At 38.8% G+C, this 22318-nt stretch overlaps 4 protein-coding genes across 5 annotated transcripts; 2 read left to right on the top strand and 2 right to left on the bottom strand.

The window, feature by feature from the left end:
• Nucleotides 1–7929: 7929 nt before the first annotated feature.
• LOC133745399 (probable UDP-arabinopyranose mutase 2) lies at nt 7930–10063 on the top strand. Its single transcript, XM_062173461.1, has 4 exons — nt 7930–8376; nt 8789–9039; nt 9142–9310; nt 9440–10063. The coding sequence occupies exons 1-4, from the start codon at nt 8050–8052 to the stop codon at nt 9785–9787; spliced, it is 1095 nt and encodes a 364-aa protein (XP_062029445.1). The 5' UTR covers nt 7930–8049; the 3' UTR covers nt 9788–10063.
• Nucleotides 10064–11707: 1644 nt separating this feature from the next.
• On the bottom strand, nt 11708–15838 carry LOC133745396 (squamosa promoter-binding-like protein 6). Of its 2 annotated transcripts, XM_062173459.1 has the most exons (6): nt 15283–15838; nt 14313–15044; nt 13932–14068; nt 12645–13150; nt 12296–12581; nt 11708–12067 (listed from the first exon to the last, which is right to left on the bottom strand). In XM_062173459.1, the coding sequence occupies exons 2-5, from the start codon at nt 14873–14875 to the stop codon at nt 12324–12326; spliced, it is 1464 nt and encodes a 487-aa protein (XP_062029443.1). In that variant the 5' UTR covers nt 14876–15044; nt 15283–15838; the 3' UTR covers nt 11708–12067; nt 12296–12323. The 2 variants fall into 2 exon arrangements, with proteins under 2 accessions (XP_062029443.1, XP_062029442.1); XM_062173458.1 differs by having other exon boundaries at nt 12296–13150; nt 15283–15832.
• Nucleotides 15839–18311: 2473 nt separating this feature from the next.
• On the top strand, nt 18312–19490 carry LOC133745042 (uncharacterized). Its single transcript, XM_062173040.1, has one exon. It carries the CDS (start codon nt 18312–18314, stop codon nt 19488–19490), a length of 1179 nt encoding a protein of 392 aa, XP_062029024.1.
• A 396-nt stretch (nt 19491–19886) lies between these two features.
• LOC133745397 (protein CHUP1, chloroplastic-like) lies at nt 19887–21995 on the bottom strand. The gene is made up of 2 exons (XM_062173460.1): nt 21123–21995; nt 19887–20807 (listed from the first exon to the last, which is right to left on the bottom strand). Exons 1-2 carry the CDS (start codon nt 21444–21446, stop codon nt 19887–19889), a joined length of 1245 nt encoding a protein of 414 aa, XP_062029444.1. The 5' UTR covers nt 21447–21995.
• Nucleotides 21996–22318: the final 323 nt, after the last annotated feature.

Genomic DNA, 22318 nt, shown 5'->3' with positions numbered 1-22318 from the left:
GAGTTCTGGTTAAAGAAGGGTCAATTGCAAGTCAACCCAACACGACTAATTACTAATCGAGTTTTGGAATATGATTTTAAACTTGTTGACACTATATTAATGGGAGAGCTTCTAACGATGACTACTAAAATAAGGACTTTCTTGTGAGATTTATTTTTTCGCAAATCAACCGTTAAATGTTTATGTCACGCCCCGGATTTTGAATAACAAATCCAAATCCGAAACATGAATTAATACAACTCACATAAATACAACCTGAATTTTTTTCTCAAAACAACCACACTTCACACCTCTCAATATTACAATAAATCAAATCCTCAAGTTAATTATTACAACACACTCTCACCAAATCAAATTCTAAGGCTCAATGAGCTTAACTCACCTCACTATTACAAATGCTGTAAAACTATAACAAATACTCTAACCCGCTCGATCACCGCCCTGATTCTCCTGACCTGCAGGATTACCCGCTACACCGTTTGAATAGTGTACCGGGATTGCAACAATACAAACCCGGTAAGCTTTTTGCAAAGCTCGTATGAGTAAACGAAAGGATTGCACGATTTAAAGTAACACAATCAACTCAAGCACATTTTAATTTTGTTTTGCATAAGAATTGAAGTGTACAACGTCACTTCAAGCATCAATCAACTCACATCTCATCATGACTACTCAAAAATAAACAACTTCTTACTCAATATATACTCACAGGCTTATGATTTATTTATATAAATCATCCCATGCAGTATATTATACTTACAGGCTTATGATTAATTATATTAATCACCCCATTCAGTATATCATACTTACAGGCTTATGATTAATTATATTAATCATCCCATTCAGTATGTGATGTCATACCCAAGGGCATATGATAACTCGTTTATCCCCCAAGCAGTATGATGGCAGACAGACTAGAGCTCTAACTGTATCGTAAAGTGTCACCTGGGCCAAGGTTCACCTTACGAATGACTGCTTTTCTCAATTCACTCGACTCCTCATTTAATTCATCTCAACGACTCAACTATCGCACTTTACTCAATTACCCATTATCATAGACAACACAACATCTAAGATAAATCACATATTCCAAAGGGTAATGCTCAAAATATAACTCAGTAAATCACACCATCCAATATATATTCCACGTAAATATATATATATGTAGTCACCCACACAAGCACTACTAGCAAAACGGGCAACTCACACAGATTTATTTCACACAGATTTTCAACACCCACAGATATCTGTGTGAAATACAATTTCACACTGATAACCGTGTGAACTAAGTAGAATTGGGTCCACATGAGTATGTGTGTAACTAATAACAACAAAAATCCGTGTGAAACAACAATTCACACAGATTTCAGTATCAGAGTTAATATTCTTTCTCACCTATACACACGGATGTCTGTGTGTAAACCAATTCACACAGATTTCAGTATCAAAGTTAAGATTCTTTCTCACCTATTCAGACAGATGTCTGTGTGTAAACCAATTCACACAGATTTCAGTGGCAGCGTTACGATTCTTTCTCACCTATTCACACGGACATCTATTACAAAAGCTTTTTTCATACAAACATCTGTGTCTAAATGAAATACAGACTGAAATCTGTGTGAAATTTTGAATGACAATTGATATCGCCGAGTCTTTATTTAGACAAACATCCGTGTGCTTTGTTAATTTAGGGCATAGAAAATTGTGCTGCCACTTGCTTTGGGGTAATAAAGAGATGATAAAAACCCATTATCACATGAGAGGCCGGTCACTTGGTTTTTGTGAAGGTGAAGGTAGTCTGAGAGAGGAAAAATACAAGAGAGATGGATCTGAAATGGGGTTCTCTTTTTATTCTCACACCCTCGACTTCAACATCAAGACTTCACTTTCTGGCTTTCCTACTTGAGGCAAACTACTTTGATTCATAGGTGAAGTTTACCCAATTTAATTCCTTTTCTTTTTAATATGTTTGTAAAAATTTTCAATCTTTGTTGGCATGATGGGGTTTATTTTCCCCTTCTTCATTTTGACCTGGGGCGTTGTTCATGTTTCATGTTGCTGGTCTGAGAGTTGGCTTCTTCTATTTAGTTTGATTGACTTATATAGTTTACTTTCTTTACTGTTGATATTGGTGGGTACACAATGAACTTCTTAATTGTTTCTTCATTTTGTTTGTCTAAAAATCCAAGGGGTGAAAGGAAAATTTTTTTTCTTCCCTGGATCTGTTCAAGCTTAATATTTCTGATTCAAATATTGTCACTGAAAAAAAGAAAAAAAAAAGAGGTTTGTAAGGCTGAGGGTGTTCTTCACTTTTTGTCTCTCTATAGTCCCGATCTGCTAATCATATATATGTATATATTCTGCAGAGGTGTATATAATGATGGTCTCTCTTCTCTCCTTCACAGGTATGCAACATGATGAAAAGAGAAAGAACATCGCTTCAGTACAATTAGCAGAATATGAAGAGAGTCTGAAGAAGAATTTTGATACTTTTCAGTTTCCATAGCATTTGTGGGGTAGTTGCTGGGATAGACAAAAGATTCAGATGGACAAAAAAATCAGATTGCTGATGTAATTTTATTTGTTAATTCATTTGCAGAATTTTTCTTTTTTTTTTGAATGCCATCACTCTTCCACACAGACATCTGTGTGAGTTAGGAAACTATTTCACACTGATCAGAATATTAAAATATTAGTTTCGACTCACACGGATTGAACCCAATTTAAGTATGCATGTGGACAGACAAGTGGGACCCACATCAAATTCCACACGGACTCCCAAAACCGTGTGAATAGAGCATTAGCGCCCCCTCCGAAGGCAACCGAAAAACCATTCCGTGCTTGCACCGTAGGTACAGCCTTTTACATACTGACATCCGTGTGAAATACTAGTATTTCACACAGATTTAAATCTGTGTGAGTTGCCCATTTTGCTAGTAGTGAAGAGTGACCACTAATACCAACTATAGTTCACATGCAATAAAATCTAGAAATTCATTTTTTTATAGTTAAATACATTTTACTTACCTATGGACCGTAGTCTATCAAGTCCATATAATTTAAAACAAATATTTATTTTCATAAAACAATTTCCACAATTTCTCAATTAAATAAAATCACCGAATTTCGGTTCGTGAATGAACCATGTGCGATTTACTCACCTCGATATTCCCGCTGCGTCTTCAATTCAACACAATACACACCGAAACCGCTCACCCAAGGAAGACCGTCAATCACCTAGTCAAACATGACCTTAACTTAGCCAACAACTCAAAAACATACTCAAACGACAATCCAACGGTCGGATCGAAATTAAATGATGATCCAACGGTCGGATCCTCACGGATCGCCTTTAGGATCACCCTCCAAAAATCATCACGAAGATCCAACGGTCGGATCTTCCTGAATCGTCCTTACTAACATCTTCACAAATTTATACGAAAATCCGACGGACGGATTCTCACGAATCGCCTCCCTAATCACTGTTTTGCATTTATACGAATATCCAACGGTCGGATCTTCGCCCATGACCACACAAAGTCATCGGGACAGTCATACGATCAACATGTTATAATTTGAAGTAAAACCGATGGTCAGATCTTCGCAGATCGTAAACCGAAGATAAAACGTAAAAACGTTAAATAGTAACGTCAAAACGTAAATCCATTATTTATCCACATTTTCTAAAATAACCTTGTAATATATCAAAACGCTCGTATGGATGCGTAGATCATCGTCCAGATAATATAAACTCAAAATAAGGTCCGACCCGCCGCCACAAGCGGAGGACAGACGGTGGTCAACGCGGCGGTCAACGAAGGTCAACCACCTCTGATGCAAAAGTCGTCAACTACAAACTTCTTCAAAATGAAAGGGTGATCAACTTTCATACCTGGAGCTAAGCCTGGTTCGGCCTAGATCGTCCTAGATCAAGCGTTGAAGTTGGATTAATCTCGGCCGCACGATCGGATCCTAGATTGAATCAGAGGCGTCCAAAAAGTCAAACCTTGATCTAGCGGTCTACACTCAAAATCGTCATGCAAGGCTTACATGGGGATGATCAGGGGAAGGAGGACAACCCAAAAAGTCGAAGAAATCTGTCGGGTGGTCGCCGGAAGTAGGAAATCCGGTCGGGTCCGAATCCGCTTGGCTGAGCATCTTCGATCCAGGTCTGGGGGCAGCGGCTCGGCAAAGCGATGGGAGGGGACGGTTGGGCGTGGAGCGGCGATCACGGGGGAGTCCGGGTCCGGGCCCGGAGGAGGTCGGAGGGCCGCCGTTTGGCCAGGTCGGGTCGGTCGGAACCCGAGGGTTCTGAGGAGAGACGGAGAGAAAACGCGGGGACTGTTCCGCAAATTCAACATGTTTTCGTCCTTAATGAAAAAAGTCAACATTTTTTTGATATTTATAGAAATTTCCAAATTTTCAAATATTCATAACTTATTCATACGAACTCCGAATATTGCGTTCCACATGTCCACGAACTCGTATTAACGAGCTCTACAACTTTCATGAAGGAAGTTTTCCCAAATTTTGAACGTATAAAAAGTCAACTTTGTTGACCCCCTAAAAACGTTCGTTTTCGAAAATAAAATCGTTCGAACTAATTCCACAACTTCTCCAAGCTTCGTACTCACTCCTACTATCGTGAAATCATTTCTAAAAATCCATGGAATTTAATTTGGATTTTTCGGGGTATTACAGTTTAGATATTCATGTGTGCATAATTTATGTAATTTTTTAACCAAATTAAAAATCGTTAAGGCATTCATAATCATAATTTATCATTTATGAACATGAACAGTTCAGATTTGACATATTTAGTTTGTCTATTGATTTGATCTAGTTTGTTACCTTTTTTGAGAATAAGAAACCTTTATTGATAATAACCAAAATTACATCATACGGGAATGACCGGTGGTGGACATGAACTCCCCACTCACCTCCCTAAAACCTAAACCAGTTACGGGTCTGTCATCAAGAATGACCTCCATGAGCAGAAAGGGCCCAACCCCTAACCACCTATAACGCCCAACCTCTCGGGCTACAAGAAATCCCGTAACGATTAGTAATTTGAAAAAGAAAAAAAATTCAGAAGTAATGTCCTCATAAACATCTAACGATTGATTTGCCGTCGTAATGTAATCGAAAAATGAGTCTTCCAACCTTTAATTAGAAAGTGCTCATGAAATTTTCATTTCAGTGATCCTCATTAAGAAACTATTTCCTATATTAATCAACTTAAATTTAAATTTAATAATTTACTTGAGTCCAACACAATGACCTACCTATGAACCGAGATTTTAGTACAATCAATGACCAACTGTAACAGGTGATCTGTCCGAAAGCGAGCAATCATGGAAATCACATCGTTAAAGATGGATAGTGATATAAACAAATGCCAAAAAGATGAATAGAATACTACAAACATCTTTGGTGAAAAGAAGTGGGTTGTTTTGGTTGGCATGCAGTGGAAACCAGTTGGCTCAAACCTTGTCGGTGATCTACTTCTATTTCGAACATTTTCTATATGAAGACGCATATGACAGTGTGTTCCTTTTTACCAATGGCCAATTTCAAAATTTTCAAAAACACGTTATCTTCACGTTGTGGCTTCGTCCAGCAAAAACCCAGATCCCCAGATCTGAAATTTGAAGATTCTTCTTCCAATAATGCTGCTCTGTTGGGCGCCATAACGACACGTCGTGCTATTCTTAAATAATGTTATAGTACACGTCGTGGGTATTGGGTTAATTTCATTCACCATTGAAGCATCCATTTTGTGAACATGGGGAGAGAGTAGGGGAGTTGGTACGGGGTGTTAATCACTTGTTGTGTTGGCGTTTAGGCATTTGCTACTTGCCACATCTATGATGAGGCCGGCCTCTTCAATTGGTAGTCCCATTAGTTGTACTGTACCTCCATTTAGATCTAGGGATCTCTAGATCGTAGGCTCAGTCATTTTTGTACTTTTTTTTTACCTCATATACGGTAGGAAATCGGTTTGACTTATAGTCTAAAAAAAAAAAAATGGTACAATCACAAGAGAGGCGGAGTTTAGATTAGAGTTTTTATTAAGAGTTATATTTTGTGATCTCACGTATATAGAATGCTTGTAATGTTGATGTGTTTGTTTCCTTATTAGACTCTATTCACTATATATCAATTTGATAACTCAGGTAGTCAAAGTGAAGAGTATTATCATTTTCAACATATTGCATATGTGATTTTTCTATAGTCTCGGAGTACCATCTGGTAATTCGAACCAATATAATTAAAGGCATTTTTTTAAATGTATGAGGTAAAAAAAAAAATTAAAAAGAACAATAAAAAACAAGTACTTGTCATGTGAACCAATTACATTAATTCAGATCATAATACACACGGTGTTTTGAAACTATACAATAATATTCCGTACTGCACAACAATCGTACCAATGGTTGGAAAGAGTTTTGAAACCGTAACACTTGCCGAGCGAGTCCATACCGTAGACTTGGACTAAAACAATATCACATTGTACGCTTCAACCACGACGCCACGCAACTTCCGATCTTCTCGGCAGTAATGTCGCAGTAAAAGAATATACAACAGTGAATTGTGATTGAAGTTACTGGACCCAGTAAATGGAAATAGACAAGTCTGCACCAGTCAAAACCCGAAACCCAGATCTAACGGCAAAACAGTGATAGTGTCGGTAAGAGAAGAGACAGGTGTCGAAGCCCAACTGGGTTTGGGGTATTTTCGGGCTCAGATTCCACCATAGAAATTTTGACAAATGACACCAACGGCCAGTACAATACGGTCCATATTCTATGGACTATAGTGTAAATTGGCAGTGAGGAATCTCAAAGCCACCAAGGACTTTGAACTTTGAAGGAGTCGCCTAACTTTCTTGTCTTTTGGTTTTCTACCAAAGATTTTAAGATGATAATGCAATCTTGCCCGCATTTAGTTCCTATTTTGATTTCACATATATCTTTCTAAGAAAATGGAACATTACCAAATTTTAATGCAAAGTAGCTGAAAATTTTCTTTCAAAAAAGAAGTCTCATGACAGACATTTATTACTTACTCATTTAGATGTCAATAAAATATTCATGCATCTATGAGCAAAATTACAAGTACATTAGATGCAAAATATTCGTGCCTGTTTTTGTTTTTATTCTTAAAACTATATTAGTCACAACACCATAATAAAATAACAATAACAATTAATACGTGGCCTATGTCACCTTGCGATGTCTTACTGAATCTTCACATTCTTGTAATAGATAAATTCACATTCTTGTAATAGAGTAGCACATTCTTGTAATCTTCACACTCTATTACGTTTTTTTTTTTTTTTTTTTTTAGGAACCTGAAAGTTGAAGCACACCCTTAACTGAAAATAAATTCACATCCAAATTAGTGTAGATTTGTGTAGTCAAACTTTTTTTTTTTGTTGAGGAAACAGTACTGAACTTTATTAATAAAATCAGGAAGGGTTACAATCTTGCTGCATAATGTCAAGAATGCAGCTCGGCATGTGATCAAACCACATCTCTCCTTGTTCAGACTCATAGGCAATATTAGCTAATCTATGTGCTACTCTATTACAATAACAATTAATACGTGGCCTAAATATATTTCGGGTCGGTCGTACTCTTCATGTCAGTTTTTATTTTTCTTTTTTCCTTTTTTCTTTCTTTCTTAAATGTAGAAATAATTTTCCTTTTTTTCGCTTTATACATTATCTCTTGACTCGTCTACACACTTGACCAAATCTCTCCCTCTTTCAACCCTCTCTCTTTCCTCACAAAAGGCAAAAAAAAATCTGCCCTATTTCAAAAAAAGAAATCCAATTTCTCAAATCACTCCCCCCAACACGTGACGCCCTCTTTTCGCACGTGACACCCCTCACTTCTTAAGCGTTGGAGAGGGGGGGGGGGGGGGGTCTTCAAATACAAGCACACAAGTCTCACCTCCAAACCGCTCTCTCTCTCTCTCAATCTCCGAAACCCCAGAAATCTCTCCCTCGTGTCTCTCTCTCTCTGAAACGCAGCCGTTTCAGCCATGGCGGAGTACAGCAAGGTGGCGCCGACGCCGCTGCTGAAGGATGAGCTGGACATAGTGATCCCGACGATCCGAAACCTGGACTTCTTGGAAATGTGGAGGCCCTTCTTCCAGCAGTACCACCTGATCATCGTCCAGGACGGCGACCCCAGCAAGGTCATCAAGGTCCCCGAGGGCTTCGACTACGAGCTTTACAACCGTAACGACATTAACCGGATTCTCGGCCCCAAAGCCGCCTGTATCTCCTTCAAGGACTCCGCCTGCCGCTGCTTCGGCTACATGGTTTCCAAGAAGAAGTACATCTTCACCATCGACGACGATTGCTTCGTAAGTTTTTTGGTTATATTTGCTTTTAGTCTGATTTTGAGATCCAGATTGGATTTTTAGTTTTGACTCTGGATTTTGAGATCTGTCTCTATTTGCTTCGATCTGATCTGATCTGTGTTTTCGCACATGTTAATATAGTGTTTACGATCTAGTTGTGATGGGGATGGGGTTTGTGTTTTGATCCCATTGCAATGATCTCTATATTATGAATATTTCTTATGCTCAGTGTTTAAGCATTAGGCTAAACATACACTATTGACCACTTTATTTATATCCAAAATTTGAGTGGGGGCACCGCAACCTTAACCTTGTTGTGTGGATGTATTTACTAGTGTTCCGATTTCGATTTCGATTTCGATTTCGTTGAGATACCGTTAGTATTTGACATGAGGTCTTGATATGAAAAATGCAGGTTGCTAAAGATCCCACTGGAAAAGAGATCAATGCACTAGAGCAGCACATCAAGAACCTTCTCTGCCCGTCCACTCCATTTTTCTTTAACACCCTGTACGACCCATACCGTGAAGGTGCAGATTTTGTCCGCGGTTACCCTTTCAGTCTGCGTGAAGGTGTGCCAACCGCTGTTTCTCACGGCCTCTGGCTCAACATTCCTGATTATGATGCACCTACCCAGCTTGTTAAGCCTCTTGAGAGGAACACCAGGTACATTGTTCTGCCACGGCAATATTTTTTTTTTTTTTTTTTTTACAAATTGTATGTATGTTCGAGTTGCTGATTGTATATATATGCCTGTGGTTTTTTTAGGTTTGTGGATGCAGTCTTGACCATCCCCAAGGGAACTCTCTTTCCCATGTGTGGGATGAATCTGGCATTCAACCGTGAGTTGATCGGCCCTGCTATGTACTTTGGACTCATGGGCGATGGTCAGCCAATTGGGCGCTACGACGATATGTGGGCTGGATGGTGCATGAAGGTACATCCCATAGGATCTAGTTTCTGCCATATTTATTTCCTTTGGGTCATTACAATTCATTGATTTTGCAATCAAAATACCACCGCTTTTCAGCAGCAGCTGACATCAGTTGCATTGTTTGTTTTATAGGTTATTTGTGACCACTTGGGGCTAGGAGTGAAGACGGGATTGCCCTACATCTGGCATAGCAAAGCCAGCAACCCATTTGTTAACCTTAAGAAGGAATACAAAGGAATCTACTGGCAGGAAGAGTTGATCCCATTTTTCCAATCTGCTACACTTCCCAAGGATTGCACCACTGTTCAGGCCTGCTACCTTGAACTCTCCAAGCAAGTCAAGGCGAAACTTGGTAAGGTTGATGACTACTTCAACAAGCTTTCAGATGCCATGGTTACATGGATCGAAGCATGGGATGAGTTGAACCCGGCTGGGGGGAAAGCTGTTGAGCTCAACGGACCTGCAAAATCTTCGAAATAGATTTTTGATGCACCATTATCATCTGTTTTGATAGCCATAGGCTCGTTTGTGATCTGACCGTCCATTTTGTCCAAGCTTTTGGTTTTGAGCTTGGCAGGTCGGAGAAGATATCTTCTTATATTTATCTCAGTGCTATATGAGCTTAGAACAATAAATCATTACGGATTATGTATTTCTATACCTTTAAAGTATTTAGCTATTTATTCATTTGAACAATGACTTGATGACAATTTTGTTGTTATGGTTGTAATAGACTAGTGTTCTGGGTTTGGTTTCTTTGAAATTGCCAGTTTTAGCTTTTGGTTTCTTTCTTTGCCTACTTATAGAGCATCTTTAATCGGTATCTCATAGAAAAGATGCAACGGCTACAAACTACAAATAGGAAGCTGTAGTATATGCCAAAAGATGAGTTGGCATCTTCAGAGGTGTCAACTTCATGTGACTAATTTGCTGAACAAAATGATGGTGTTTTCAATGTTTGAATCTAACACTGGTTGAGATTACAATCTCCAACTGGGTATGTGTGTTTGGTGAGGTGGTAAGGCTTTGGTCTCATATATAAAGAGGTCAAGAGTTTGAGCCACATCAAGGTGGGAATGGGGTGGGGTTTTAAAAAAAAAAAAAAAAAATCTCCAACTATGTCGAAAATGACTGGAATTCAAACTTGAAATGATGCCCTGGACCTTTTTAATCATACCTTGTGGTTTAAAGGTCCTTTTGAAAAGCTTGTGTTGCCTGCAAAAAGATTCAATTTGTACTCTAATCTGCATATCAACCTTTCCGCCTGCAGCTTTGAATCTTCGACGGATTTTGCATTCTTCTATTAGTCTTGTACTGAACTCTCAAAAAAAAAAAAAAAAAAAAAAGCCTCAATACTCTCATCAGTCTTCCCCTAGGATTTGAGTTTCTTGCTAAAACCACATAAAAGACTAATAGAAGCAATGCAATTAGGATTTCCTTCAGCTAAAATGACGCTAAGAGACTGCCCCTAATCCACCATCGAGTTCCATTTGAGCATGGTATTTTCTACTAAGGTCCGATGACCATTGGAAGTTTTCTCCTACCCTGGAATGGAACTTGATGGGATTTTTATTAAGCTCAAATGACACTCGGGAGACTTCTCCTCGGCTCGATTGGAACTTAATGACTTGTTTTAGGCTACATGTCACATCTCTTGACATTTTCTAAAAAGTGAAGAGTCCTGTATTCCTCAACTATAAGAACAGAACCAATTAAATGGGAGCCAGTTTAACTTCACATTGCAGATTCCTTTGTTTGCTTCACAGTATAGATCCAAGCAAATCAGTATAATGAGGAAGTTAAGTTGCTTATGATCTGATCTACCCCACAAACACAAACACAAACAGAAGACATGACAATTTGCCCAATAGCAGCTAGATATATTTTCATGAGATCAACTAGAGTTTGAATGCATGTAACTGACAAAAAGAAACAGCATATTAGCGATTTGAGCATATATGCATATTAGAAAAACTATATCCACACGCACCCACCAACCCTTGCCCTATTATTGCCCATTCCTAGCTGCATTCTACGTAAGATTTGATTATTCATGCCCAGAACTGCTATACAAGAAAACCAAACCAGATCTGAATTCAGAAAGGTTAATAAGCATATCACTGCACTAGAAGTAATATTCTACACCGGAAAGCATATTGTATTAATACCTATCAACTATTAAGCATACATATATTTTCACAGTGCCAGTTAGGTATTAACTGTGTGATTTATTGTATTCTTTAGTATTTTTCATATAGCAAATTGCACACTTCTGATATGGACAGCAGAGAACCTTGATTGTCATGTATGCTCAAATATAGTAAATAACTGTACCCAAATATATATATATATATATATATATATATATATATATATATATATATATGTATATATATATAGTAAATAAATGGAACTTGTGGGTTTATTCCATATATGATGTTAGCTTGAAAGCAGTACTTGTCATGAAATTTCATAAGACTGCAGAGAACAAAGAGAAGCTAGCTAGGAGGTTAGGGGATCATTTATTTTAGTATACAACTTAACACTGACGCTAGTATAATAAGGAGTCAATCTTACTTAGATATGACTTCCTATTACCAAGTTGTTAAGCAGCAGGTTAGAATGATATGCTAAAAGCTCCTTCTTGACCTCTGCAAGTGCTACTGTCATTGGAGATCCATGGTGGAGTAGTTCCCAACTTTGACATACTTAGATATTTTGATTGCTTCCCATCTCACCACAAAAAGAATATTTTACTGTCTGAAATAAACAGAAGAGCAAAAGCTATCAAACAGAAATATCCATTGTTCAATCTGGCATGTATTAATGAGATAAAAGCAAATTTTTCAACATCATGGTGGGATTTGTAGGGGTGTGACACGATAGGCCAAGTGAAACAATGCACCTTCACTTCCAAGTAAAAGCAAATACTGAGGACAGGGCTTGAGTTGTCAGAGTAAAATCAAATTACTTATCCACTTAACTTACTTAGAGATCACTTTACATGATTCGGACTTCAGAGGCAGCAGAAAGCGTCATTTTCCTTCTTCACCTGCAGGGATTGCCGTTGATCCTCAACTCGTTGGAGCTCTGATGAAAGTTGAAGCAAGTCAATAGTAGTCCCACCATCACATGATAGACGATCTTTGAGGTTCAAAAACTGTGATCCTTGGAAAATCCCATTTGAGACTCCAAAATTATCAGCATCACTTCCAGTAGATATCATCATGGGACCCGAAGAAGGAAATTTATTCAACACCCCACTTGTGGAAGCCTGCGAGGAAAGCTTATCAGAAACTTGTGTGAGGTTGTAATGTGTATGGCTGACAGGCATTACCAAGGGACGAGCAATAGGAATTCCTGAAGAATGGCTTGTAGAGTTCTGTGATTGAGATGACAGAAGAGAGAGAGCACAACCAGAGTCTGGAATGCGCGATAATCCTTGCACGGTTGATGCTGTTGTGTGGAGATCATTGAAGTCTTCACTTCCTAATGCAACCTCATGATAAATAGAACATGAACCAGAATTTAAGCTTCTCAACTCATGTGGATACTGACTACCAGTCTCAGCGAGTATGCTTCCACTAGGAAGATTATTAGTTCCATTTACATGAACTGGGGGATATTGTTTTCCATTGTCATAAGAAGAGAAGACCGGTTTCAAATGCAGATGCCCATTTGTAACAGGCACTCCTGACAAAGGCCTATGCTGAGTGCCACCTTCCACTTTTATACGCCTGCAGTCACTTGTTCTGTAATTCTCAGCATCTAAAATGCTACTAGGGAGTATATCTTGGCAGACGAAAGATGCAGCTGTGAACATAGTCCCCGGAAAACTGCTGCCTGCAAAGTGTGTAGACCGGTGAAAAGAGAATTATAAGTACCAAGGATAGATTTGTCAGAGAATATAACTCTGATTAAGGCTCTATTTTGAGATATTCAAATTATATGTTTAGCCCAACCCTCAGTAACAGCTACATGTTGCAACTACATTATGCAGACAGTGAATGCATACAAGTTTCATATTCCTCCATTATTAAGAGTTAGCAATCAAGGAAATCAATTTCAAAAACAATGTTCTGAATCATAAAACTAAGTAAAGGGTGAATTCAATTATGAGTTAACTGGTGATGGATTCACGTAGATGAGCTTAATGGATGAGATAAATGGGTAACTATGAGTTTTGCTGTGATTTTTGTCCATATGAGAAACCCTACTTTTTCAGTGTTATGTGTAAAGTGTAAACTATCTCTTTGAAGGTACAAGATGATTCAAATAATTGATGTGAATGCTGCAAGGAACCTCATCCACAAAATTTAATTATATCTGTTCCTGTGTAGAAGCTTCAGAAACAGACAAAAAAATTTACCAGAACAGTTCTTTCATACATAATTGCAAGTGTCAAAAACAAACAAAACCACTTCAATGTGAGACCTTGGGACAAATATAAGTTACCAAAAATCCCGAGTATTGAAACTCCGGTAAGCAATTTCTGGTATTTTGGAGACACAAAAATGCCAGGCTGCACAGAAGATTTAGGGCATTTGCTTGCGGATAAGGACAAAAGGGGGACCAGAAGATGTCATGGACACTTTAATAAAAGAGATCAGTTTTAGTAATATACCACTATATGACTGAAGCAACCTCCCATCTCTTCCAGAATGAATACGAACTTGAGGCTTTCTCCGGCGCTCATTGTGTCCGGCAAGGCGTTTACGACAGCTGCGCTTACCATCATCAAATTCAGCCAGCAAATGGAACCTGGATGATCAAAAGCTAGTACATATTACAGCAGCAATAAACCTCATGACATTAGTACTAAACCAGGGTTGAATATTAGCTCACTTGTGGTTTAGCCCAAAACTAAACATAAGATTATACGCTTAAAAAGGCAACTTTACTCAAAGTAAAGTATACATTTGAAGAAATTAAAGTTAAACAAGGCTGAATTTGCTTTCAAAAACTGAAACACAATAAGGTTCAGGCTAGATGAAACATGACCAACCTGCTACATTGCTGACAAAACCTCTGTTCTATGCCTTTGACAATGACTTTGGCGGTCTTCGAGTGAGCCTCACAAACTTTATGCCTCTTGTGGTAGTCCTTAGAGGAGCTGAGGTCCTTGTTGCAGCCATAAACCTGGCAATAAGCAGTCGGGGGGGAGTACACTCCTGATACCCTCATTCTCTTTGCAGGTGTAGATGACTCGGATGTAGAAAAAATCGAAGCTTTTTTTGATGACTTAGAAGTATAAGCATCTAGTTTTAAATCAAAGAGTGAAGAATCCCTGCTGTTGGATTCAACAATAGAGCTTGAAAGCTTTGAAGAGGATTCATCTTCTCCAAAAAATGGATTTAGGGTACCCATACTTGTTGTACTTCTTGGTAGATGTTTGCCCAACATTTCTGCCAAACCCAATTCCCCAAAACCTTGACTTTCAAAAGTACATGGGATTTTCAAATCCCAACCCATCAAAGCACTTCTATTTCTACCAAGTGAATCAGTATGAGAAATTGTTTGATCAGGTACAAAACCCTTCCCTTCAGAAATACAGCTCCAAGACTCCATTAAATGTAAAAGAGCCAAACTTTAACAGATTTCAACTAAACCCAAGTTCAATCCAAGCCCATTACTTTACCACTGGAGAATCATCATCAGTAGAAAAACCCACAAGAACCCAACTTTACTCAGAGATTAAGGAACTACACAGAGTTTTACTTCTTAACGCTCCAAATTCCTGGGAAACCAAATGGAGTAAAAAGAAAAACCCATCAGAATTAGTACCATGAAAAATATAACCAAACTAAGAAACGTCTTGAACTCTGAACCCCATGTGAATTCAATCAAGAAGCTAAAAAGTAAACATGCTCAATGTAAAGCAAAGACTCAATGATAAAACTGTTCAGGGTCTGAAAGAGAATAACAGAGATGAAAATGGAAAGTTTCCCAAATGAGACAGAGAGAGATCACTTTACCAGTGTAAAGGTGGAATAGTGGGTATAGAATAGTGAGGTATAATGGGTTTGAGGCAGAAGCACCTGCATTTCTATGCGAGTTTAGGGTGTCCTAAACTCCATGGAAGAGCTTGTAGTTGCAAACTTACTATTTTGAGAGAGAGCAGAGAGAGAGAGAGAGAGACTTTGAAACCATTGATGAAAATATGCAACTTTATTTAATTTAGTAGGACAAAGGAAAGAACTGATAAAGTTGGAAGGCAGGGGAGGTTTCACTTTCTTTTCCTTTGTTTAGTAAGCGAGGACCAAAGAAATTACTATTTCCCACACTTTATTATCAACAGTTCAATACTCTATGATACGAAATTTCGTAAAATTAGACCACATAAACTATACAAGCAAACATCGATGGATGATTATTTAAATGAGCCACACACAGAGAATTATCTGAGGTGGTCAGAGTACTATTCAATTAGACACCTAATCTGAAACACAAAGACCCAAAAGTGACTAAGTGAGTTTATCAATAATTTTTTTTATGGAAAGCAATCAAAGCATGGCTTTGAAACAATGACCCCCCCTCAGCTGCACCAATAGCCAACAGCCATGCAAATGAGTTTGGGGGGAGCAATTATAGAGTGAGAGTGATGGCCAACAAGCCAATTCTCAATCAACAACATCTATCACTGTATAATTTGATGTTGGGATCTTGCATACTGGCCCCAGAAATACCTAAGTTTGCACACAGCTACTCCCAATTTGTCTACTTGTTTTTTTTTTTTTTTACCTAACAGTCTCTATCTTCCAGAAGTCATGTGGGGATGGAGAGAGGAAGACTTAAAACCCATCCTTGTTGACAAATCAACCAAGCAAGTCTTTTGCTTCTTTGATTGAGGATGTGGGCAAGTTTCTCCCAAACCCAATCAATCACTTTGGCCTTGTAATTGGAATTCTAACTTGAAAAAGGAAGACCTGACCCTCAAATTTTTGCAGTGTGCAATGGAACAAGTACCTAATGTTTTAGCTTAATTTGAACTTATCCTTTACAACCCATAATTCCATGTCTGAGATCGATGAACAAGTAATGAATGCATAATGGTCCTTAAGTGTTAATCATGACATGTATGTAGTGATCTATCTGTAAAACTCTCTCTACCATACACACTAATGAGGAATTTTCTTTAACTTAGATCACCTTTTAAAATTAATTGTTTAGCTACTCATCGAGCTAGCTAATCCATCGTTTTAATGCATGATTTGCCTCTAACTAATTTTAACTAATTTACAAGTGCTGTACGAGAATCTTAACAATCCCCCTCTAGATTTTTTTTTTTTTTTTTTTTTTTTTTTTTAGCAATTAAATAGAGGATTAGGCGATATTAGTTCCTCTGCGACAGCCGATATGGGGTGACTGGCACCCACCCACAATCTCGAAAGAAAGGGGGCCATCGCAACCGGGAACCCACCGCCCATCCCTCTATTCTATTTTATTAAAAAAGGAAAAGAAAACACAAGAAGAGAGAGGGGGACAAGAACCAATGTATCCTTGTTTTTTGTTCTACTATTCTATTCTATTTTATTAACAATCCCCCTCTAGAACATATGAGGAAAACAAATATCCTTGTTTTTTGTTCTCCTATTCAAATCAAACAAAGAAGACAAACACTGGAAAAAGACTACAGGGAAATACCTATACACAGCACAAAGAAATAACCACTCCAACTAATTAAGAAAACGAAAGCTTCGTCCAAAAAAAAAAATAATAATAATAATAATAATTAAGAAAACGAAGGCACCTACTTCCTTCTGGACTTCTGGTACTAACTTCTTCTTCTTTTTAATTATCCGTACTTTGATTTTTCAAAAGATACACAATATCTCTGTTAGGAACTGTACTACTGTAGAAGATAGGATTTTCTTGTACATAATTGTTTCAATACCAGTCGTCCTTTAAATTTCAATATGAAAGAATTATACAGCATGCAAATTAATGCTGCTCTCAAAACCCTGCATGAAAGCAATTAGAGAGCGAAACGTGTAAAATGGTAAGAAATGCATAGACAGGACATTGAATTTCGACTGTGTGTTCACGTGCCCCAATCAAAGAGTTTTAATTCAGAACATTGTAGATTGAGCAAACCTGGACACCTGGTGGTAGGGAAGGGGCCATTGCAACCAAACTTCGATCATGGAATTGGATCGAACAAAAACAAACACCAAATTAAAGGAAAACCATGGCCATGCATAATAACTGTAATGCCGGCCAGTTTTCCTTTGCAGAAAGTTGTTCCCTACCCAACCACTCATCGCCAAAGTGGTCCGCTGACTTTTCAAGTCTTCAATCAGTAGGCTACTCGAGGTTTCCATGTTATTTTTTTCGTTTCTCCTAATTCTCGAGTTAGGGCAAGTTCACCCGTTGGGTCACCAGGTCACCAGGGCACCAGGGCAGGACACTATTCACTGCCACTGGATCTTTGCTTCCACCCGTTGGGTCAGGGTCACCAGTCAGTTACTGTTCATCGAATATTTTAATAATTTATTTTTGTAAAATGAGAAATGTATGATGTAAATAAATAGTATTGATAAACAATTTGAAAATGCAATCAAAGAAAATTTTTTTGGTAGACAAATTATATGTCCACCGACACTCTTTTTTATTTTTTTTTTTTATCCACCGACACTTTTATCACATATACACTACCGACAAAGTTTTTGAAAAGTGTGAAAATATTTAAAACTCCACCGACAAAGTTTTTGAAAAGTGTGAAATTTTTTTTAACTCCACCGACAATTTTGTCCACCGACACCACAGACAAGTTTTTTGAAAAGTGTGAAAATATTTTAAAATCCACCGACACTTTTATCACATGCATACCACCGACAAAAATTTTGAAATGAGTGAGAGATAACCCACCGACACTTTTATGTGTGAAAAAATTCAATAAATAGACATGATACGCTCACTACATACACATACCATTCGAGCTTAACAAACCTTCACCCTTTCTACTTCTCTACCATTACATATTTCCTAAATTTCCCTCGTTGCAATGAACAATTTGTGGGATCAAATTCGACGGTCTCAGGATGAAGATGATGAAGAGATGATGGCCACCAACGCCATTGTCATCGCTGCAGTTGCAGAAGAATCTGGAAACCAACACCGAGGGCGCGGTTCTCATCCGGGTCGTGCACCAAATGAGGAACGACTTAGAGAAGAAAGGGGCAAAGGTATGTTGGCCGACTACTTTGTCGATCGGCCAGTGTTCAAAGATCCGGTGTTCCGAACACGTTACAGAATGAGTCTCAATCTCTTCAAGCGTATATCTACTGACCTTTGCCAGTATGATCGTTACTTTGTGCAAAGGTCAGATGCTACCGGCAAAGTCGGACTGCTTCCGGAGCAGAAGATGACAGCTGCCTTGCGAATGCTTGCTTACGGTGCAGGGGCAGATCAATGTGCTGAGTATTGTCGGATGGGCAAATCCACCTCCGTCGCAGCCCTTCAGCACTTTACACGAGGAATTGTTGATCTTTACTCAGCAGAATACCTCCGGGCTCCTACTGCAGCGGACCTCAGACGACTTCTTGCCAAAGCTGAGAGGAGAGGTTTTCCAGGAATGATTGGGAGCATCGACTGTATGCATTGGCAATGGAAGAATTGTCCGACAGGTTGGGCTGGAGAATATAGTGGTAGGAAACAGATCCCCACTATCATCCTGGAAGCAGTCGCCTCTTACGACACCTGGATTTGGCACGCATTCTTTGGAATGCCCGGGGCATGCAACGACCTGAACGTCTTAGCAAAGTTTCCGTTGTTTGATGAGCTTACAGCCGGTAGAGCACCTCTGATCCAATTCCAAGTTAACAACAGAGCTCACAGTCTAGGGTACTATCTCGCCGACGGTATTTATCCTCGATGGGCGACTTTCTTGAAAACTGTTCGAAATCCTACACGCCCCAAGGAAATCGAGTTTGCAAAGGCTCAAGAGGGGTATAGGAAAGATGTAGAGAGATGTTTTGCTATATTACAGACAAGGTTTGGTATTGTTAGAGGAGCTGCTCGTGGGTGGCATAAAGAGGACCTTCGATACATTATGTTAACGTGTATTATATTACACAACATGATTGTCGAAAATGAACGACCTGAAGACAGCGATGATGAGTTGGAGTCCGATGATGAGGAAGCTAACAATATGAGGCCCAGGATTGCTGAGGTATGGGAGTGACCAACCGGTAGAGACTTTGATCCTGTTGGTAGAGATGCTCATCATATGAACGGATTCATGGACCGCTACCAACAAATTAGATCTGACCAAAGTCACTCCAACCTTCAGGAAGACCTCATTCAACACTTTTGGGAATTTCAAGGCAATAGGAGTATCTAGATCTCCTATTTGTGTGTGTTTTCTATTAGTTTTTATGTTTTTAATTATGTTTGTGTGGTTTCTACTTTAGTTTTTATGTTTTTAATTATGTTTGTGTGGTTTCATTTAGCTTTTCATTTCTTGTTGGTATTATTAAAATAAATTTTCATTTCATCAATCTAATATTACATAAGTGCAAAACCAAGCATTGGAATCATAACAATACAATTATTTAAAATATATAACTCCCTAATTTTCCTAATCCTCATCTTCATTAGGAATCCAATTTGTGTTTGTGGGGTCATCCATATGGTTGGGGTTGGTGGATTCACCCGAAGAGAAAGGTGGGGAAGGGACACCACCGGTGAATGGTGGTTGTGGGAAGCCACCGGGGAAAGGAGGTTGTGGATAATACCCACCGGGGAATGGTGGTTGTGGATAGCCACCGGGGAAAGGAGGTTGTGGATAACCACCGGGGAAAGGAGGTTGTGGATAGCCACCAATGGAAGGAGGTTGTGGATAATATCCACCGGTGAATGGTGGTTGTGGGAAGCCAGATCCACGGGTTGCATCTTCAGCTTCTTTCTCCGCAATCTTTTTTTGTTTTCTTTGCCAGTAACTCTTTTTGGTTGGTGTCATCTTACTTGTGTCCATCTCCATAATACGCTCTTCCCTCTCTTGATTTTTGAATTCCCTCTCTTGAATATCCAATTGCAAGCATATATAATCTCGTTGTTGTTGGTCACGGAGATGTCGAGCATATTCCTCATCACGTTTCTCCTTGGCAGACAACATTGATGTTTGGTTGGTTGCTATAGTCTCCACAGCGGCTGTCAGAGGACTGGAATCATTAGATGCTTTCTTTCCTTTCCGAAGAGCTTCTTTGGCAGCCTTCTTTCCTTGAGGCCTCACCGAAGGATTGGGAGTTGCATCGGCATTTACCTCATCTGCATCTATGTCCAACTGGACATGAGAATTAGGAACGGATTGTTGTGTGTGCATTCGTTCAGTTCCTCCCCTGGAGGTTCCTCCAGCCGAAGAGGAATGGTTTGGAATGTCATCAAATTGTTGAAACCCCTTAACAATCTCGTAACATTCTAAACTAATGAAATCACCTTTTTTTGCTTTTCCTTTCGATTTGGTCATCGCAGCTCTCCACAAATCTTGTGCTTGACGTAGCTATTTAATTTAAACAAAAAAGTATAAATCTATTAGTACAAATATAAAAGAGGTACAATGTATCAACTATTTAAATAAATAGACAAGTATAATGTATAATTTAAATAAAATGAAGTCTAACGTATGATTATGAAGTCCTAATTTGAAGTATAATTATCAACTAAATTTTAATATATCAACTAATAATTTAAAGTATAATTATCAACAAAATATTTCAACTAATAATTTAAAGTAAGATGTATCAACTAATTAAATTTTAATATACACTAAAAGAATCATAAAAATTAATATTCGTGTTACACTACAAATTCATACCTCATCAATCATATTCGCACCACTCTTGTACCATAGCTTTGCTTGCCTTAACGCACAATGCCAAGCATAAAGTTCGACTTTCAAGGTTTTCCACCTCCCTTGAAAAGCTTGCAATGATCGGACATATCCATCCCAATGTTCGGCATAGTGTTGGCGTACCTCTATCCATAGATCATCTTTTCTTCGTTCCGTACCCTTTGCCGGATCTTGGCTAACAGCCCTCCAAGACTTGCACAATTGAATGTCTTCATTAGTCTGCCAACGTGTCCCGTCAATACTTGGATCTCCTACGGGTTGGACAATCGTATTCCCTCGTACACTCATATTCGAATAAAAAAATTGTAGAGTATGAAAGCTATGAGGAGAAGGAGCAAAAAAATTTGAGGAAGTAAGATAGATGATTTTTTTGGTGTGAGAGGTAAATTAGGAGGTGAGGTATTTATAGGAAATTTTGGTTTTTATTTTATTTTATTACCGTTGTAATTTAACGGTTACAAACAATATATATATTTTTCCTTTTCTCAATTTATCTAACTCCTTAATTGATGTCCATCAGATCTCATTCATAATTAAAACCAACGGTCAAGATCTGTGGACCGTTGGCTTCAATTTTCCAAGCAAACCAACGGCTACATGCCACGTCAGGAAGACCACATGCCACAACCGGACAAAATCCGGCCTCCCACGCGCTGCAGCGTTTCCTCCGCTAGAAGACAAGCGAGTGGCCGCTACTCTACCTTCCTAGCGCGTCTCCCCTCAGGTCATCTTTTTGGGCCAGCTGGAGGCCTGGGTCACGGGCTCGGGGAGGAAGTTGCCCGAGCTGTTGTCCTGGGTCATCTACTGTTGGGGAAGCCCAGCTCGGTGGAACGATGAACAGTGATTTTCTGGTGACTTCAGTCACCTTTTGACGTGGTGCCCGGGCACCACACGCCCCGGTGAACTTGCCCTTAGGGTTAGTATGATCGGTTCTTAATTTCTTGTAATGAGTTGTAAAATAAAGTAGTTGAGTGGGGTGTTAGAGTTAGTATGAATATTGATGCACTATATATATAGTACAGCAATCTGCAAATGCTAGCCATCATGTCATGTCATCAAAAAAAAAACATGCTAGCCATCCTTTGGATTAATTAGCTAAGCTATCTCATGACATAATGGAATCTAAGAGCAAGTTCACCGGTCTCTACTTGATCGGGCAC

Source organism: Rosa rugosa, chromosome 4 (genome assembly GCF_958449725.1).
Source record: "Rosa rugosa chromosome 4, drRosRugo1.1, whole genome shotgun sequence".
NCBI classification, from domain to species: domain Eukaryota; kingdom Viridiplantae; phylum Streptophyta; class Magnoliopsida; order Rosales; family Rosaceae; genus Rosa; species Rosa rugosa.
The sequence above is the reverse complement of the archived record's forward strand: the minus strand, read 5'-3'. Positions and strand labels throughout refer to the sequence as shown.

What these genes read in the sequence shown, in the direction of transcription:
- LOC133745399 (XM_062173461.1), top strand. Translation starts at nt 8,050, where the DNA reads ATGGCGGAGTACAGCAAGGTGGCGCCGACGCCGCTGCTGAAGGATGAG. An exon ending in CCATCGACGACGATTGCTTC is followed by an intron (nt 8,377 to 8,788) that starts GTAAGTTTTTTG and finishes TGAAAAATGCAG; the next exon opens with GTTGCTAAAGATCCCACTGG. An exon ending in CCTCTTGAGAGGAACACCAG is followed by an intron (nt 9,040 to 9,141) that starts GTACATTGTTCT and finishes TGGTTTTTTTAG; the next exon opens with GTTTGTGGATGCAGTCTTGA.
- LOC133745396 (XM_062173458.1), bottom strand. Translation starts at nt 14,875, where the DNA reads ATGGAGTCTTGGAGCTGTATTTCTGAAGGGAAGGGTTTTGTACCTGAT. An exon ending in TTTTGTCAGCAATGTAGCAG is followed by an intron (nt 14,069 to 14,312) that starts GTTGGTCATGTT and finishes TTGATCATCCAG; the next exon opens with GTTCCATTTGCTGGCTGAAT. An exon ending in GTTGCTTCAGTCATATAGTG is followed by an intron (nt 13,151 to 13,931) that starts GTATATTACTAA and finishes CACACTTTGCAG; the next exon opens with GCAGCAGTTTTCCGGGGACT.
- LOC133745042 (XM_062173040.1), top strand. Translation starts at nt 18,312, where the DNA reads ATGAACAATTTGTGGGATCAAATTCGACGGTCTCAGGATGAAGATGAT.
- LOC133745397 (XM_062173460.1), bottom strand. Translation starts at nt 21,446, where the DNA reads ATGAGTGTACGAGGGAATACGATTGTCCAACCCGTAGGAGATCCAAGT. An exon ending in GTGCGAATATGATTGATGAG is followed by an intron (nt 20,808 to 21,122) that starts GTATGAATTTGT and finishes TAAATTAAATAG; the next exon opens with CTACGTCAAGCACAAGATTT.